At 33.3% G+C, this 18,587-nt stretch overlaps 3 protein-coding genes across 3 annotated transcripts; all 3 read left to right on the forward strand.

Annotated features, from left to right (window-relative positions):
• Positions 1-3,241: 3,241 nt before the first annotated feature.
• On the forward strand, positions 3,242-12,515 carry LOC127247282 (ATP-dependent zinc metalloprotease FTSH 12, chloroplastic). Its single transcript, XM_051269074.1, has 19 exons — positions 3,242-3,819; positions 3,932-4,116; positions 4,369-4,595; positions 5,452-5,729; positions 6,176-6,253; positions 6,337-6,579; positions 6,662-6,802; positions 6,893-7,060; positions 8,090-8,202; positions 8,885-9,101; positions 9,325-9,396; positions 9,852-9,971; positions 10,044-10,160; positions 10,229-10,405; positions 10,541-10,660; positions 10,774-10,848; positions 11,306-11,413; positions 11,858-11,938; positions 12,139-12,515. The coding sequence occupies exons 1-19, from the start codon at positions 3,385-3,387 to the stop codon at positions 12,211-12,213; spliced, it is 3,030 nt and encodes a 1,009-aa protein (XP_051125031.1). The 5' UTR covers positions 3,242-3,384; the 3' UTR covers positions 12,214-12,515.
• Positions 12,516-12,897: 382 nt separating this feature from the next.
• LOC127247283 (DEAD-box ATP-dependent RNA helicase 36) lies at positions 12,898-16,461 on the forward strand. Its single transcript, XM_051269075.1, has 7 exons — positions 12,898-13,051; positions 13,287-13,967; positions 14,363-14,685; positions 14,875-15,078; positions 15,168-15,249; positions 15,756-15,857; positions 16,009-16,461. Exons 2-7 carry the CDS (start codon positions 13,347-13,349, stop codon positions 16,189-16,191), a joined length of 1,515 nt encoding a protein of 504 aa, XP_051125032.1. The 5' UTR covers positions 12,898-13,051; positions 13,287-13,346; the 3' UTR covers positions 16,192-16,461.
• A 298-nt stretch (positions 16,462-16,759) lies between these two features.
• LOC127247284 (defensin Ec-AMP-D1-like) lies at positions 16,760-17,375 on the forward strand. Its single transcript, XM_051269076.1, has 2 exons — positions 16,760-16,891; positions 16,960-17,375. Exons 1-2 carry the CDS (start codon positions 16,807-16,809, stop codon positions 17,142-17,144), a joined length of 270 nt encoding a protein of 89 aa, XP_051125033.1. The 5' UTR covers positions 16,760-16,806; the 3' UTR covers positions 17,145-17,375.
• Positions 17,376-18,587: the final 1,212 nt, after the last annotated feature.

The raw sequence follows: 18,587 nt of genomic DNA on the forward strand, positions 1-18,587 counted from the left end.
ATAACCCTAAATTAAGAAACACCACCTAATATTTTGAAGGAACTTAAATATTTTTTGTTTTTCATTCTTAAAATATATATTAAATAAAAAATATCGTATTACTTGTCTTGAATTAAAACACAGGGTTTCAACAGTACCCAATTAATCCATGCAAATGTAATATAGAATATGATATGTATTTTAATTTTAGCCATTTTATTTCACTGTTCGTAACGTGGGAATTACAGTATTGTTGCTTTAGAAATTCCACAAATAAAGCCAAGATTTATAGGCTTTTATTTTGTTCATATGTTGAAAATCACACTACATTTAAATTTAATCACTATTATATATATATATATATTTCAATCATTGAATTAGGCATAGTTTCAGGAACAATCAAGGACTTATATGACAGTATCAAATGTGTATACATGTCAATGTTTTTGTTTTTTTGTTTTTTTTTGTAGTCATATGATTCAATTCATAATATCCATTAAACATTGCTTGAACAATAAATATGATTTCCATATATGTATCTTGAATAGTTTGTTCAAAAAATTGAAATTGTAAAATTATGCATATGATAAAATTAATTAATTTTAGTATATAATCTTGACTAGAATTAAGGTCCAAATCCAGCCCTTTTTAAAAGGGTTGGGTGAGGTTAGGCAAATGATTGACTCGTGACTTGTTTCTTTCTTGTTCACTTAATGTGCCCAATGCTTTCTGGTTTCTTTACTTGAGTTTTTAAGTTTATATTTTACTCTAATTTATTAAACTTTGAAAAAAATTTAGTAAACAATGTATTTAAATACATTTATTTAAAAATATATTATGTTTAATATTTAAATAAATATATATATATATTAGTCTTGTCGAGGTGTCATGTCTAACAAAATTCATTTTCAAATGTCACAATCATAATGGTAGGGGAAATATTCGGCTGATATTTTTAGAAGCTTGTAGAATAGTTGATATGTCCCATTGGGGAGATCTATTTGTACATGAAAGATATTACAATAAATCTATGGACATATTTATATCTAAACTAAAAATGATAATATTTGTTTTTTTTTTATTGATTAAGTGAATTATTTTATTTTATTTTTATTTTTTAAGTAAAAATAATAATTTTGCTCTTAGTGATGGAGTAAATATATATATATATATATATATATAATTCAACTTCAAGTACTATTTAAATGATGGTGATGATGATTGTTATTATTACGAAGATAAACATGTACAATAGTGGAGTGTGTGTTATTGACTTAAAAAGAAATTCAATTTGAATATGTATGTATATATATATGGTGGGTTCGAAATGATCGATATGTATATATATATATATATATATATTTTGAGTGGTGGTCCTATTCACTTGATATGATATTCTCTATGTTGTGTGCCTGAATTTAAAAATGTGATTGAGATGTTAAAATGGGATGTAGTCTGTCTTATTCAAGATGGACTTCATAAAAAAATAAAATAAAATAAAAAAAAAAAAAGAAAAAAGATGGACTTCATAAAGTGGCTAATCGAATCAAATCGAATTTTACCGACATTTTTTCATTTGAGTATATTATGCAAGACTTGTTTGACTTTTCTAGCTAAAGATTATTGTATTCGACTCAAAAATTTACTCAGTATAAATAATTGTAAAACTCATGTCATAAAAAAATGGACTTCGAATCCTATAAAGTTATTTATTTTATTATGTACGTTTTGTGCCTCACAACATGCATACGCATAAGAACTGTCAAAATAGTTTGACGGAGCGGATTAATTCACAACTCACTATTATTATTAGCGAGTCAACTCGCAGCGAGGCGGGCTAAGATTTAAATAGTTCAATCCAATCAATCAGCAGGTGGCGAACCAAGTGGGCCAACCCACGGAGCTTTTAAAAAATATTAAAAATATTATTTTTATATAATTAATATAAAAATAATTATATTTTAGAATTTAAATAATAAATATTTAATGATAAATATCTCACATAAATTGATTCAAAATTTTAAATATCATTTGATTATTATCTTTTTTTTAAAGATTTTGTTAATAAAAAATATTTAAACAATCAATATGTATTATTTTTATAAATCTTTCAAGAAATTTTAGAAAATAAAAAGTAAACAACGATGAAAAATAAATAAAAGAATAAATAAAAAAATTAAAATAAAGAAAATAACATCACCAAAACAGTTATAAAATAGAGTGACATAGCACACAATATACATATATATTAGTTCACAATATACATATATATTAGTTAATTAGTTTAACAAAACAGGAAAGTTTTAATAAATTAATTATTTTGATTTAAATTAATATAAAATATATTTAGAAACTATCCTAAAATATAATATTTTATCAATTTTATATGTAGATATCTATTTATTTTTTATTAAAATTTATAATATTAGTATCAAAGAGTTATAATGACTTTTGTTGTAAGAGTTTTATATAGTTATATAGTAAGTACAATTACTAAAAATAAAATAAATATATTAATTTCAGATCCACTAAAATAATGAAATAGATAAATTTATTTAAAATATTAAAAATATACTAATATCATTATAATTATATTTATTTAGCTTGCGAGCTAACCCATTTTCAATTCGGTATGCATTTTAACATCCCTAAAACATTAAAACCCAATCACTTTAAAAGTGGAGCCGGGTGGACCAACCCATTTACTCAATCCATTTTGACAATTGTAATACACATACAATTTTAAAATAAACTATGTTATTATTATTATTATTACTCCCTCCGTCCCAAACACCGTACAATATTTGTGTTTGGTATGAAAATTTAGGTGGGGAAGATTAAGTATAGTAATTTGAGATAATTTGGATATTGAGTGATGTGATTGAAGAGAGAAATGATTATTTGTTTTTTGTATTTGAGTGATGTGATGGGATAAAGTGAAGTATATATTAATATATGTATAAAAATATTATTAATTATTTATAAATTTAGAAATGTTGCTTTGGGACAAACAAAAAAAAAAAATATTGCATGATGTTTGAGACGGACGGAGTATTATCTAATAACAGTTCTCTAGTTGATTAGAGATATCTGTTTGGGCCTTTGAACTATATCTGTTTAAATATATTGGGCTTTATTGGGCCAGTCCATTTATAAATGCTAATCTTTGTACAGTCCTGGGTTGCTGTCCGGGGAAAAAGCCTATGCCTACTGTTCTACAGATGCATATTTGTACATTATTTTTTTAACAAAAAGTGATGTGTTGAAAATTTTCATTGCCCTTACTGTTGTGGATAAAAACTCTGTAAAACCCTTCTGGTTTATCAATGGCGGAAGGATCAATACACTGAGTTAGAAGATACTGACTTGGGGCAGTTTTCCCAAGCAATTGTCGTTCTAAAAGCTATGGACACGGCAACTGTGCAATGCCGACTGACCTCACTCCATTCTCCCTCGGAAAGCGTATTTGCTCTTCGAGGAACAACAATTATCGTTTCTTTGTCCTACCGGAGGTACAGGCCCAAGCTCAAACTTTCCCGTCAGAAGAGGTTTATAATTTCAGCTTCTTCCTCCTCCTCGTCTTCTTCAAGTGGACCGGAGGGTTTATCTTGGGCGTGGCTTTCGCAGTCCTTTCGTCGCGGCTCTCAGCGGTTTCTGGAGAAATTGGGGCCGTCAGTGGAGAAAGAAACCGGGGTTGATATGGATAATGTTAGGGTTAGGATGGATGAGTTTTCGAGCTGGGCTCGAGATTCGGGCAGGAAGGCGCAGGAATCAGTGGAGCGAGTTAGATATGAGCTTCTGCCGCAGTTTGCCAATTGGAATAAATGGGAACTCTGGAAGGTATGAATTTTGCCGGGAACCGACATGATTGCCTTATGTTGCATCTAGAGCTTAATTCGCCGTCCCAGAATATACATAAATTTGTTTATATGTTTTGCAAATTTGCTTGCAGGATGTGAGGAATTGGGACTCCAAAAGATTAGGCGTTTTGGTGCTGTACATTTTTGTTTCGATTTTATCTTGTCAAAGTATATATAAAGCAGTCCGAGCTCCTATTATTGATCGTGAAAGGAGAGAATTGGCTGAGGCATACATGGATGCATTAATACCTGAGCCTACACCAATCAACGTGAGAAAGTAAGTATGATTCCCATTCGACTATTGATTGTTATTTGTTAATAATATCATATAATTCTGGAGGAAATGGTAGAGACTAGTAAAGCCATAGAGCCTTAATTCGACTGTTATGACAATTTTATGCTTTTTTGGTTAGCCTCAGATTATACAGAGTGTATGTATATATATATGTATATATATCTTCGTCGGCTCTTTTAAAAAGATATTGTGCTGATACCTTCTTCTCAAAATCTGCCCTCCATAATTTTTTAGATATAAACAAGGTATGTGGAGGAAGACGACTCCCAAAGGTCTGAAACTCAAAAGGTTTGTTGAGGGGCCAGATGGAACACTTATTCATGATAGTTCTTTTGTCGGAGAAAATGCATGGGAAGATGATGCTGATAAGACCCAAAATAGTGTAAAAGAAATGATAGAGCAAAACACACAATTGAAGAGTGAGGAGAAAAAGGTTCTCCAGAATGATTTGGGTCTATCAGGTTTGTATCTGTGCTATTGTTTTTTGCGGCACTGCTTATAATAAGGAATGATTGTTCTTGCTCTCTGCCTTAGCTTTTGGAGAATATTGTCACAGTAATTATGAAATGTTTGGCCAGCCACTCTTACTCCTACTATAAAATATATTCTTATTTCGATCTGCACAGTAAATTATCTTCCTGAAGCACAACACTTAAAACCCTTTCTTACAACAGATTTGCAATTATGTATTAATAAGATACAAATGTGCACATTTAGCATCTACTACTTCCTCTTTATAGTTGCTGATGGTTCCTACTTGGCTGCAAAAAAAACATAAGCATAAACATAAAGATCTCTTATAAAGCTCTCCACATATATATCTTTTGGATGTAACTCAAATCATCTTCAAGTAATTGAATTTTGTATTCAAAATGTAATAACTTGTAGTGAATTTTTTAATTAGTTGAAGAATTTCTGCAATGAAAACATGTCAACTGAGAATTACATACTTTAACAGAGTCCGAAGAGAACTTTGAAGTTTGATAATTGAAATGGTATAGAGCATAATTTTCAGCTTGATTCATACACTGATGCAACTACTAGTGAAAGGGCTAATGATGATCCCAAGCTGAGTGATTGAACCATAATTTGGTGGCGTGTTTTCAAGATGTTTCTCAAAGCCATATTTATTTCTAATGCATAAAACATCTAACAACTATATAAATTTACATATTTTGGAGGCACAAAAGAAGAATTTCGCACCTGTTAGCTGCACTTTCTTAGGCAGTTTTGGCGGGGATCTGGAGGCTGCAGAAAAGATCTTCACTTATTGATCTTGGTGTTTTTCATGTCTTTTTAATCTTGTTTCTTTGGCAGCTGATAATCAGAATACTGGAGGAACATGGCGTGAGAGACTTGCAGCATGGAAAGAAATTCTTCAAGAGGAGAAGTTAGCTGCAGAACTCAGCTCATTGAATTCCAAGTACGCTGTGGAATTTGACATGAAAGAAGTTGAGAATAGTCTTCGCAAGGATGTAGTAGAGAAGGCCAAAAATGCACAAGGAGTTAAGGGATTGTGGATCTCCAAAAGATGGTGGCGTTACCGGCCCAAACTTCCCTATACATATTTCCTTCAAAAACTTGATTCTTCTGAGGTATCTATCATTATTGAGTCCGTTCTTGCTTCCTATATGATTATTCATTACAATGAGTGTATATTTGTATGAATGTATGTGTGCTAGAATGATGATTGATAAAATTTAGGTCCTGGCTGGATTCACACTGCATGGACACATGGAATCTCCAGCACGGTTATGTTAAAGAAGCATTTATCTTTGATAATGTATTTGTATGATCTTATTGGGATCTACATAGATTCAGTAGTTGGGTCTATGATACATGGGTGTTCTGCAGTTGAAGCTTATCTTATTACTTTGATGATTTAGTCTTGCATTAGATAAATTGGTATCAGAGGCTCAAATAGGTTATTGTCAGTTAATTAGAATCTGAATGTTGTATGTAAATGTAATAAAATTATTACATAAATATTACAGATTTTCTCTATGTGCTATTTAAATAATATGCATATATTCATTTTCAGGTTGATGCAGTTGTTTTTACAGAGGATCTCAAGAGATTGTATGTTACCATGAAAGAAGGATTCCCTCTAGAATATATCGTGAGTCAAATGTCGTATTTGTGTTTTAACATTGGTTTTTCTTCTATATCTTGCCTCTTGCTTACTTAGTTTGTTACTTCTAGGTTGATATCCCCCTTGATCCTTATCTTTTTGAGGCCATATCGGTATCTGGAGTGGAAGTAGATCTTCTTCAGAAGCGTCAAATCCATTACTTTCTCAAAGTTGCATTTGCACTGTTGCCTGGGTTACTAATCTTATGGTTGATTAGGGAATCTGTGATGCTTCTTCATATAACAACCAACCGTTTACTTTATAAGAAATATAAACAGGTTTTGGACATGGCATATACCGAAAACTTCATTCTGGTATGTTTTCTTTTGTCCGTATTTAATTGATATCATTTTATCCAATTTGAGTAATATTTAATTCAGTGTTCATTTCACTCAGCCAGTTGGTGATGTTGGTGAAACAAAATCTATGTATAAAGATGTAGTATTAGGAGGAGATGTCTGGGATCTTCTGGATGAACTGATGATATATATGGGAAATCCCATGCGGTATTATGAAAAGGAGGTGAAGTTTGTCCGAGTAAGTTTATACTATCTTGACACTGAGTTGGGGATATTTATTCAAAGCATACTTTAAAATGGGAGTTACATAATATATTTAATCATGCAGGGTGTGCTTTTGTCTGGACCACCTGGAACAGGGAAGACACTCTTTGCCAGGACACTAGCAAAAGAAAGTGGTTTGCCTTTTGTTTTTGCTTCTGGCGCAGAGTTCACAGATAGTGAGAAAAGTGGGGCTGCAAGAATTAATGAGTTATTCTCAATTGCGAGGAGAAATGTAAGCTTAACATACTACCTATCTTCCTTCCATGCTTTATTGTGTGAGTTCAGTTATAAATTAAAAAGACTGAGAACCAGTTAGGATGAAAATTTAATGAAATGCTTGGTTAGTGAAAATCTTGGTGGCTAAATTTGATGTTGTTAACCTCTTGGATAGTTATGTAGGATGATTTGTTTCTTTGTTAATGAGAGAAATGATGACTGACAAGCTAGATAAGTCCCTCTCTGAAAATCCTAAAGAAATATCATAAATGGTTATTCTGAAATGAAATCCTGAAACACTAATATCAGAGTGATTTGTGGAATCTGCATTCAGTTGCTGAAGTACATCTTACTGTGTCTTCAATTGATTTACCAATGAATCCATCGAAGATGAGAGAATCACTGGGCACATATTAATGATAATATTGTGATTTAATGATCTTTGGTGGTATTTGAATCTACTTAAAACCTCACTCATAGTTTTGTAGATTTTAACATCACCCAACAGCAGCAAGCCATTTATTTGTACTACTGGAGAAGATCGAGTTCTTGCACGAGTACCCAGAAGCATCCACCTTTTGTTTGGATGCAGTGTTTGAACTTCTACATTTAGAGATCTGACTAATTAACACCCTTACCGAGCATAAGATACCTTAATAAAAATTTTTCCGTGTTTAACTGTCTGTTCATGTACATAAATGTCCAACATTTAATCTGTGGATTCTAGTGGAATTGTTTGTTACCTATATATTTTTGCTCTTCATATATATATATATATGTTTCAAATTTACTTCTTAGTATCCTCATATTTATGAGACCACTTAATCATTATAATACACGTAACCATACAAATGCTCCATAATCAAACAGCCAATGATAATAAAAATGCTTAAATAAGCAACCTTCTCCCCACTTTTTCCTTCAGAAAAAACAACCAAACATAAGCATAATATTTGTGAGCATTCACAAGCACTGAAGCACATGTTATGATGTAAATTATGGTATCTGCAAGAAGAAACGCATCACATATCTCTTCCTTCTGTAGGCTCCTGCTTTTGTCTTTGTGGATGAGATAGATGCAATTGCAGGAAGACATGCCAGAAAGGATCCACGAAGAAGAGCAACATTTGAAGCACTAATTGCTCAGCTGGATGGAGAGTACGTAAGATGTGAATGTATTCTTTATAGGACTTGAAAAGTTTCAAACCATTGCTTGAGGTGTAAATATGCCATATCTGACACAGGGCTAGTCCTTATAATTTTGTCTACAGAAGAATGAACTTTGATGCTTTGCACGATTCTAGGAAATTATTTTTTTTACTGAATGAAATATTCATGAGAACTATATGTTGAATGGTTTAATAGTTAGATGCTTATGCATTCTTTAATCTAGCGTTGCTCAACAGCTAAGACAAAAATGCAGTGTACTGATTTTGGTGGTGAAAACATAGGCGCTGAGAAAAAAAAGAGATAAAATGACTGAAGAACATTCTACTATTAGCTGTGCTATTTTTTCTAAGTTAGGAATTTTGGCTTGAATGATGCAACTCTTATGTTTTGGCAACAAATTATAATGGATTATCAATCGCACTGTTTGGACACTCGAATTGCAGTAACTGGCATTTGGCCTAGTTTACCTTGGAAAACACTAGAATTGAAAGGTTCAAATATATGCAACTAGATTTATGAAAATAAACCCTTGAAGTAAATTATATTTTATTCCAAAAAAAGAGGAACAGCTATTATGAAAATATATATAAATAATATGCACTTTTTGAGTAGTTAGTTTCTGTCACCCTACTGAATCTTCCAAGTAAATGCCTGGTTTTCTTTTTTGCAGTAAAGAAAGAACTGGTGTAGATAGATTCTCGCTGAGGCAAGCTGTTATTTTCATATGTGCTACTAATAGACCAGATGAATTGGACCTAGAATTTGTTCGCCCAGGACGTATTGATCGCCGTGTATATATTGGGTTACCTGATGCAGAGCAACGAACACAAATTTTTGGTGTTCATAGTGCTGGGAAGGAGCTAGCTGAGGATGTTAATTTCCAAGAGGTTGGGTTCGTTTTTTTATTCTCTCGTATGTTGTAGTCTTTTCTTGTTTTATTGACTTTGGTTTTCTGGACACACTTAAAATGATTTCTCTTCTTGCTACTTAGTTATAGTTCGCATGACACCGACAACTGGTCCTCACGTTTAGGTTGAAGGAGATGTCCTGGCGCATAAGTTAAGAATATGTTTGCTTAGTTTTGTTCTTTTTTTATTTCCATCTCCACAGGTAGTCTTCCGAACTGTTGGGTATTCTGGGGCAGATATCAGAAATTTAGTCAACGAAGCTGGAATAATGTCTGTAAGTTCTCTGTGCTTTGTTCAAGATAATTTATATTGATACCACTTTCTTGTGGGGGATTATGTAGTAGGGTATGGTTCTTTAAGTTTGTAAATGGTCTTGAAGAACTGAGATGCTGAAGTACTACCGTCTATTTTTTGAAAACCATAAATACTGGAGACATTGAACACTGGATAATAGGTGGTATTGACTCTGCGGGTGACATTATCTTGGAAAGTTGTTTATAAGGAGAGCTTTGTTTTGATATTTATGAAAGTTGCATGGGTAACATCATTTTACATGGAAATATTTGAACATAATTTCTAATTCAAAATAAATTGAATTATGTGTAGTATTATGCTTTTTTTGTCGACCATGCCTCTCATGTCCAATTTGCTCAATGATTTTCACTATATTTTTTGATTTGTAAGGCCTTCGCTGTGAGTATCTTCATAGTTATTGATACCTAAAAACAGGTCAGGAAAGGGCATTCAAAGATCTACCAACAAGATATCGTTGATGTATTGGACAAGCAGTTGCTTGAAGGAATGGGTGTGCTTCTTACCGAGGAAGAGCAGCAGAAAATTGAACAAAGTGTATGACATCTGTGACAAGTCATTTGTAAGAATTACCTACTTAAAGTATAACTTACTATCGTCGTTCTATAGATATCCTTGGAAAAGAAAAGGCTTCTGGCGGTGCATGAAGCAGGTCACATAGTGCTGGCTCATTTGTTCCCTCGATTTGATTGGCATGCATTTTCTCAGCTGTTGCCTGGTGGAAAGGTATGGCTTATTGTGAATTAATTTTATTTGGATGTTGAGTGAAATCCATTGGTTATGTGCTTGAGCAGGAAACTGCTGTTTCTGTCTTTTACCCTCGAGAGGACATGGTAGATCAAGGTTATACAACCTTTGGGTACTTGCAAATGCAAATGGTGGTTGCTCATGGAGGGCGATGCGCTGAACGTATTGTATTTGGAGATGACATTACCGATGGAGGAAGTGATGACCTTGAAAAGATTACTAAGGTAAAGATGAGGGAATTCTTATCTTGCCTCAAATATGGATGTTTACTCTGTATTGAAAGTTTAACCCAAGCAATGAACAATGCATTATTATCCAGACACTGCCCCCTCTGATCACTTATCCTACACCTCTTTCAGATTGCTCGAGAAATGGTAATAAGTCCTCAAAATCCAAGGTTGGGGCTCACTGCCTTGACCAAAAGAATTGGTCTGGCTGATCGCCCTGATAATCCAGATGGTGAACTAATAAGATACAGGGTACAGGGCACTTGATTTCAATAGAACTAGCTTTATAAGGTGCTGCTGACTGCTGTTTTGTTTTAATTGCTAATATTTAAGCAACTCATTTTGCTTCTTTGTTGTGATATTAGTGGGACGATCCCCAAGTGATTCCAGAAAACATGACACTTGAAGTTTCTGAGCTTTTCACCCGGGAGCTTACAAGGGTAACTTTTATCTGCTTTTATTATTCTAGTTTTTTTGCTCTATTTTCAGACAGGTTCATTCATCTTAACCGTTCGTGGGAGGGTGTACTCTATGACATTATTGCCTTACAAATCCTTTACTTAATCAAACTCTTTCCATTTATGCATTGTAGCCTCCGTTCTCTTTCAATTTACCAGCATCCACGAACCAGTGAGGATTATTATTCATGATTTAGTGGTATAAACCAATATGTCAATTTACATCAGAGGATAGGCCAGGTAGTATTGGGATTGCATGAAAAAGATGGAGCCAAGATAATAATATTAGAAATTAGAACTGCAGACAGAGGTGTACAGTTCTGGCTCGATCCAACATTAAACAAGAGAATAGGCTCATCATCTTATTTAATATTCTATCTGATATCAGGTTCTTAGGTTTATTGTATTTATTTACAAAGTTGATTTTGTCTTGAGACAGTACATTGAGGAGACTGAGGAGCTTGCCATGAAGGGACTGATGGACAACAGACATATATTAGACATGATTGCCGAAGAACTATTACAACATTCAAGGATTACGGGATTGGTAAAGAATATATATATATATATATATGCCTTTTTGCTAATGCCATGAAAGCTGACTAAATTAATTTAGAACGGTTTCACCATGCGGAAAATGTGTTGGTTTCCGCATAATGTTTTTGAGAGAAATAGTAACTGAGAGTGCCATCCCTTTTCTTAGAGCTCGCTTCCTTTTTTGTTGTGGAACAACAATACCTTGTTTTCAGCTTTAGGGAAATTACAAAAAAACACCCTCCTTGAGGTTTAAACTTAACCAATAACAGGACTGTCCCTTTTGCTTTAAAATTGTGTGGTTACATTACCTTCCGTTTGTTGTTCTTGAGTGTAGAATAATAATTGCCTGACAGTGAGTTCATTTCAAGAAACAGCTTGATGCTGTTTATTATTTGTTCTCAAACAACTTTTTGAGTAAGTGTAAACAAATCTTTTTGATGCTTCTTTTGTCCAGGAAGTGGAAGACAAAATGAGAGGATTATCACCAATTATGTTTGAAGATTTTGTGAAACCTTTCCAGATTAACATGGATGAGGTAAGCACTCTCGATCTACTTGCTGTCTAGTTGAACTATGCTGATGATGTTTCGGCTTCCCCAATAGCAGCTGCTAGATACAACATGCATATGAAATTTCTTGAACTGCGATGTTTTTGGCCCCCTCCCCTCTTTGTACCTGTGTTGTTCTGTTCTATAATTGGTCTGGCATCTAATTCCTAGTTCTTCTTGCCGAACAGGAGGGACCGTTGCCTCACAATGATCGAGTGCGATTTAAGCCATTGGATATCTATCCTGCACCACTACATAGGTAGATGATAGAATGGATCCTGCAATGGAGCTTGGAGCTTTAGATCACCCGGATGAATGCCAACTAAAATCAATCGACTATTTCAGTAGACGTCAAGAATGATTATCAATCGATCCATCCATGGGCAGCAATGCATCATGGATTCCTTATATCAGCATCTTGGCGGCTTAATTCAACACTACGTGGTGGTGGTGGGGATGGATATATGTCTTCCTCAACTTCATGTCCAACTCTATGCATTCATTGTTTATTACTCCATTAGTTAAGTTGTGGTCTCTTCTTATCACCATATATAGTGTTCAGTCATGTAGTAATATGTTTTTAATACTTAAGCTAATATTATATATGTATACATATTTACTATAAAAAAATTAGACAATACATGAAAGTACAATATACAATATAGACATAAATATATGGGAGAAATCAACATGGTTTTGGTTAGTGACGGAAATATAATATATGAATATAAATATAAATTGATTTAGTCGTTAATGTATGAAGTTTTGACGTGCGAGGGTGTTTTTTTTTTTTTGATCGAAAAAAAAAAGTTGTTTTGGTTAGAAAATGTTTTGGGGATTGGGTTTTTAAGATGTGTTTTGTTATAAGAATTTTAATAATTATATTGGATATAATAGTTAATTTGTAATAGGATAAATACAAATAATATATAATATATATTATTAATAATAAAAATATTATTTCCGCCTCGCTCTCCCTCCCGTCACCCCGCGGCCCCGCCCCACGATTTCTTTCTTTTCCTCTTCTCCTTCCCCGCTTCTATGTTGCGCCGTCGCCTATCTCCCAAACACGAAGTCTGCCGCCGCCCGCTGGAACATCTGGTAAGTTTTATTTCGAAGCTTCTTCCGCCGGTGGACGTTTCCGCCGCCGAACGGAGTGGAGGCTGTTTTGTTATGAAGAGTGTTGAAACATTATTTTAAATATTGATAGTTTTAATTATAATTACAGAGATTTTTTTTTTTTTTTTTACGCATATAATTATCACAATACATTATTATTATTATTATTATTATTATACAGAACTGAGTTTAATTAGTAGAAGTTTATTGTTGCTAGGGTTTATGTGTTTGAATTGAATTGAGTTGAGGATTCTCAGTCCGAGGTCGACTGATAATCATGGCGGAACCAATCCAAGTCGACGCAAGCTTCCCGTTATTTTCCAGGAAAAAGAAGAAAAAGGAATCCGCCCAAGTAATCACCGCCGATCAGAAACCTCCATTCTCGGAACATGCTGCCGCCGCCGCCTCAAAAGTACTCGAAAAGGAACTCAACCCCAATCCAACACCAGCCCACGTGACGTTCGCCGACCTCGGCCTTGCCGAGTGGTGCGTCAATACCTGCAAGGAGCTCGGGATGAAGAGGCCAACTCCCGTCCAGCACCACTGCATCCCCAAAATCCTTGCCGGACAGGACGTGATGGGTCTGGCTGAGACTGGAAGTGGCAAGACGGCGGCTTTTGCGCTTCCTATTCTCCACCGTCTCGCGGAAAATCCATTCGGTGTGTTCGCACTTGTTGTCACTCCGACTCGGGAACTGGCTTACCAGTTGGCCGAACAGTTTCGGGCCCTCGGCTCGGGCTTAGGATTGCGGTGCTCCGTGATTGTGGGTGGTATGGATATGATCAATCAGGCGCAGAGTTTGATGCAGAGGCCGCATGTGGTAATTGCGACTCCTGGAAGGATTAAGGTTCTTATTGAGGAGAATCCTGATATTCCTGCTGTTTTCTCCAATACCAAGGTTGGTTGTTTATTTTCTGAATTTTTCTTCATAGTTTCTGCTTCTGTAATTTCATGCCATTGATTGTGTATAACGTTGGAATTCTTGTGGTTTGTATCATATTTTATCTGAATAATATATTTTTGTTTCTTGGCTTTCTAATCATATGTTGTGAATCAATTTTAGGAGAAGACAGTGCTGATATTTTAATTGGGGATTAATCAGTTTTTACTGACATTGATCTTTTTTAGATTAAAAATGAAGGATATAGCTTTAGCTTCAAATTTATTCAGGTGGGAGAATTTGTTGTTTTCTATAGTGGTTCTGAGCTTCCATTCAGTGTTTCTATTACTTGTTCATATGCTTTTGCTCCTTTTTTTTTTTTTTAAATAATCTGACGAAGAGTCTTGCTGCAGTTTTTAGTCTTGGATGAAGCGGACAGAGTGTTGGGTGTTAACTTTGAAGCAGAATTAAGAGTTATTTTCCAGTGCTTGCCAAAGAATAGACAAACATTACTATTTTCTGCAACGATGACTAGCAATTTACAAGCATTGCTTGAACTTTCTGCAAATAAGGCATATTTCTATGCTGCATACGAAGGGTGTAAAACTGTGGAATCTCTGAGGCAGCAGTATGTCTTTGTACCCAAGTATGTGAAGGATGTGTATTTATTACACATATTAAACAAAAGGGAAACAATGGGAGTTCGATCTACAATTATTTTTGTTTCAACCTGCAGGTATAAATATATGTATATATTTTTGCTGTAAGAAGTGTGATAGCATCAATTGATTCATAACTTGTATCAAGTTTCTTATTTCTTGGAAATTAAAAAAATTGAGTGCTACTTTCAACTACTTGAATGCAAAGTGGATGTGTTATCTTCACTCTCTTGATTCTGAAATAGTATTTTTTTCGATGGGCACAGGGGATGTGAGCTTCTGAGTTTGTTGCTTGAACAGCTTGATTTAAATGTTGCCTCGTTGCACTCATACAAATCCCGGTCTTTGAGGCTTTCTGCGGTACATAAGTTCAAGTCCGGACAGGTCCCTGTTTTAATAGCAACTGATGTTGCCAATCGTGGTCTAGATATACCAACTGTGGATCTAGTAATAAATTATGACATCCCTAGGTAATTGGTGGTTACTGTGTGTGTTTTTTCAAGAAAGTAGATGCTGTTACTATATTCCAAAATACTCCAGAACTTGCTATTTATTATAGGTATCCGGAGGACTATATTCATCGTGTTGGACGAACTGCAAGAGCTGGAAGAGGAGGTCTTGCTGTTAGCCTTATTACCCAGGTACAATTTAAATTTCATTGAATTTTATTCCAATCGTGCTGGTAATTATAACTGGTTATGAAAAGATATCGACTCTATTATGAGGATACTGATGAGGTTATCTCGGAAAATTATTTGAAAGTTTCTTAAATATCTTATTGCCTTTTTTCCTTGTGGGGATGTACCTTAATCTGTGATCAATTCCAGTTGTTCTTGAATAAGTAAATGGAACATTGTTGATTTTTTAATCTAGGCTGATTCTTGGAGATATTTAGCCTTACCCTTGCATTAAAGTTGCTGTAAATAACACAATTCTTTCACAATTTATATCTAGTCGGATTGTGATAAATTTTGGCAAGGAATTCATTTGAATAAATTGGTTAGAGAATTTCAGGGTGATTGAGATTATGTTACTAGCAATTTGTGAATTGTGTTCTGTTCTTTTTGCATCATTCCTGGTATCAAATTTAGTGATCTGTCTAAACATTTTCCCTTGTTTTAATTGATGTGCTGATCCCCATATGCAGAATGACATTGAGCTTGTACACAAAATAGAAGCTGTTGTTGGAAAACAAATGGATAAGTTTGAGTGCAAGGAAAAGGAAGTTCTTGATGAGAACATCACACGGGTAAGAGTTGTTTGTTTGTTTCTATCTGATGGAAGCTTCAGGTTGTTCTCTTCAGGTTATGGTTCTTGAATAGAGCAGCTATATGAATTTTTATCAAAACTAAGAATGCCATTTGTGTTTTACGATAGATGGCTCCTTATTGTGTTGTCAGGTCACTAAGGCTAGACGTGTAGCAACTATGAGGATGGCTGATGATGGGTTTGAGGAGAAAGCCAAAGCAAGAAAAGCTCAGAAATTGAAGACGTTAGAAGAAAAAGGGCTATTGAAGAAGAAGAACAAGAACAAGAGTAAGAAACGGAAGAGAGAAAAATCTGCACAAGAATTTAAAAACTGAAGTGTGTTCTTCTAAAAGGAGACGAGACGAGACGAGAGGCTCACACTTTTGGGGATTATGATTTGTTGGTAGCATATATATATATATATATTATATATAATTTATTATTTTCCTTTTAGATGTTTTTTTTCACTCTTTTTGCATTGGGATGGGCAGCTATGGAGCTTGAAAAGCTTCTTGGAGAAAATTAAATGTATTCAAAATTGTCTTTGATGTATTTTGAACAGAACAGAGAATTTTTACACATACGAATAGATTACTTTATAGTCTCATCTTGCCTCATCTAATTTTGTCTTTAAATATCATATTTTCTATTTATTTTTAAGGATCTATTTGGTGTAGAGAATTCGATTTAGAAAAATATGAATAAATAAAAAAATTTAATTTGTTCAAATATGAGAATTCATAATTGAAAAATAAAGGAAGAGGAAGACGTGAACACGCAGTTACAATTACAAACACGAATAAAAAGAAAAGAGACAAATTAAAAAAAAAGTTAGAAACGTGTCGAAATGCATGAAGAAGGTTTGACAGGTGTCGCAACCACAGCCTGGACAAGCAGTATATACACAGACGCTAGCTCTTCAGACCACTGCATCGTCGTCGTTGTCATCAATGGAGAGGATCAATCGGTTGGGCAATGCAGCAGCGACAAGTGCCTGCCTTGTTTTCATGCTCCTGCTCTTACTGCCGCCGTTTCGTAAGTTGCTGCTTCTACTAATTCATTAATCAAATTAAATGATGGATTAACATATATGTGCACTGCAGTAGTACTGTGGGGAGATGATGGGATGTTAATGGTGGAAGGGAGGGACTGCGAATCAAAGAGCCATCGTTTCCATGGGCGATGTATGAGCAACAACAACTGCAAATTGGTGTGCCACAACGAGGGTTTCACCGGCGGCAAGTGCCATGGCATGCGCGGCCGTTGCTTCTGTACAAAACCCTGTTGATTAGTCGCCGGCGCCGGAGCTGACCAGCTGTAATATCATATATATATATATATATTATATTGTCATGTTTGTGCTCAAGCCTCGAGGATCTGTTGCTGATTATCAAAAATCTAAATTGTTGGTAGTGTTTGATTCATCAATGATGGAACAAATTATACTATCAATCGAAAATTATATTAATGAAAGTTAAAATAGATATACAAATGGAATCAGCCCTCGGTCACAGTGATATTTTTATGCACAAAGGATTCTCATTTGAGTTTGGGGATGAGCTTCAAGAATGGTCCCTCTTTTTTAAGAAAATAAAAATTTAATAGTAAATAAAGTTTCATATTAATAATTATTTAATTATATTTTAAATATCAAAATTAATTTTTTATTCGTTAAATAAGAATAAATATTTTAATTTAATAATTTTGATTGATAAAAAAAATAAAATATCATTAAATTCAAATGACTTCTAAGGAAACACGCTTTATGAAAGAAAAAATAATTGCAGAGCACCAAATTAAATCGAGATTGTCTGACAAATTTGAAAAACCTGCTGATAATTGCAAGGCAATCAAGTTTGAATATTTGATATTTTTGTTTTTTTTTTTAAAATTTTAATTTGAATTTGATATTAAAATAATATATAATAAAATATTATATAAGATTTTTTTTTTTTCTTTTAAAAGAAAAACGTAAAATTTTAACAGAAGAAAACAAACAACATACAAGTAAACACCACCCCACCAGCTATTGAGACCAATGACATCGGGCCAACATTTTTAGTCTACAGATTTTCAAAGATTTTTAGGTTTTTGAAATTTTAAAAATAATAGTATTTCATATAATATTCTATACTAATAAAATATATTTATTTTTTATAAAGTGCTTTTAAAAATTGAGTAGTTGTCATATTTTTCTTTCGTGTGACATGTCAAAAATTTAAAAATATTGAAAATCAGGCCTTAATCTATTCACATTCACATACACTAATCTTGCCTAATTCATAAGACAAAGTAATATATTTACAGGCACTATCCAGGCCATTCATTATATATTTATGATAGGTATATAATTTTCTTTTTAATATAAAATTTATTTAATATTTTATCCGTTCTTATTTTAAGTACACATTTTCTATTTTTATCTATAATAATTAATATTTTTATTTTAGATAAAATTTATTAAATTAAATAAGTTTAACAAATATAAATTTAATTTAATTAAATACTTAACATATCATTTAGGATAGATTCAAATTTCTTTTATTTATATTCTTTTCCTAAAAGGATAAATAATTTTTATCTGCATATTTCAAATTTTATATCTTTTATAAAATTATTTATTTTGATTATAAATAGATAAACGTATTTTTTTTTATTTTTATTATAGATTTTTATTCATATTCATATAATTTTTTAAATATTTAAATATATATTTTATTTTTTTAATATT

This window comes from Andrographis paniculata, unplaced genomic scaffold, assembly GCF_009805555.1.
Source record: "Andrographis paniculata isolate CXL003 unplaced genomic scaffold, ASM980555v1 Contig32END, whole genome shotgun sequence".
NCBI classification, from domain to species: Eukaryota; Viridiplantae; Streptophyta; class Magnoliopsida; order Lamiales; family Acanthaceae; genus Andrographis; species Andrographis paniculata.

Bases quoted from the DNA above. Each gene is read 5' to 3' on its own strand.
- LOC127247282 (XM_051269074.1), top strand. From the start codon at position 3,385: ATGGACACGGCAACTGTGCAATGCCGACTGACCTCACTCCATTCTCCC. The intron at 6,580-6,661 runs GTATGTTTTCTT...CATTTCACTCAG, and splicing joins ATACCGAAAACTTCATTCTG to CCAGTTGGTGATGTTGGTGA. The intron at 10,849-11,305 runs GTAACTTTTATC...GTCTTGAGACAG, and splicing joins TCACCCGGGAGCTTACAAGG to TACATTGAGGAGACTGAGGA.
- LOC127247283 (XM_051269075.1), top strand. From the start codon at position 13,347: ATGGCGGAACCAATCCAAGTCGACGCAAGCTTCCCGTTATTTTCCAGG. The intron at 15,079-15,167 runs GTAATTGGTGGT...TATTTATTATAG, and splicing joins ATAAATTATGACATCCCTAG to GTATCCGGAGGACTATATTC. The intron at 15,858-16,008 runs GTAAGAGTTGTT...TTGTGTTGTCAG, and splicing joins TTGATGAGAACATCACACGG to GTCACTAAGGCTAGACGTGT.
- LOC127247284 (XM_051269076.1), top strand. From the start codon at position 16,807: ATGGAGAGGATCAATCGGTTGGGCAATGCAGCAGCGACAAGTGCCTGC. The intron at 16,892-16,959 runs GTAAGTTGCTGC...TGTGCACTGCAG, and splicing joins GCTCTTACTGCCGCCGTTTC to TAGTACTGTGGGGAGATGAT.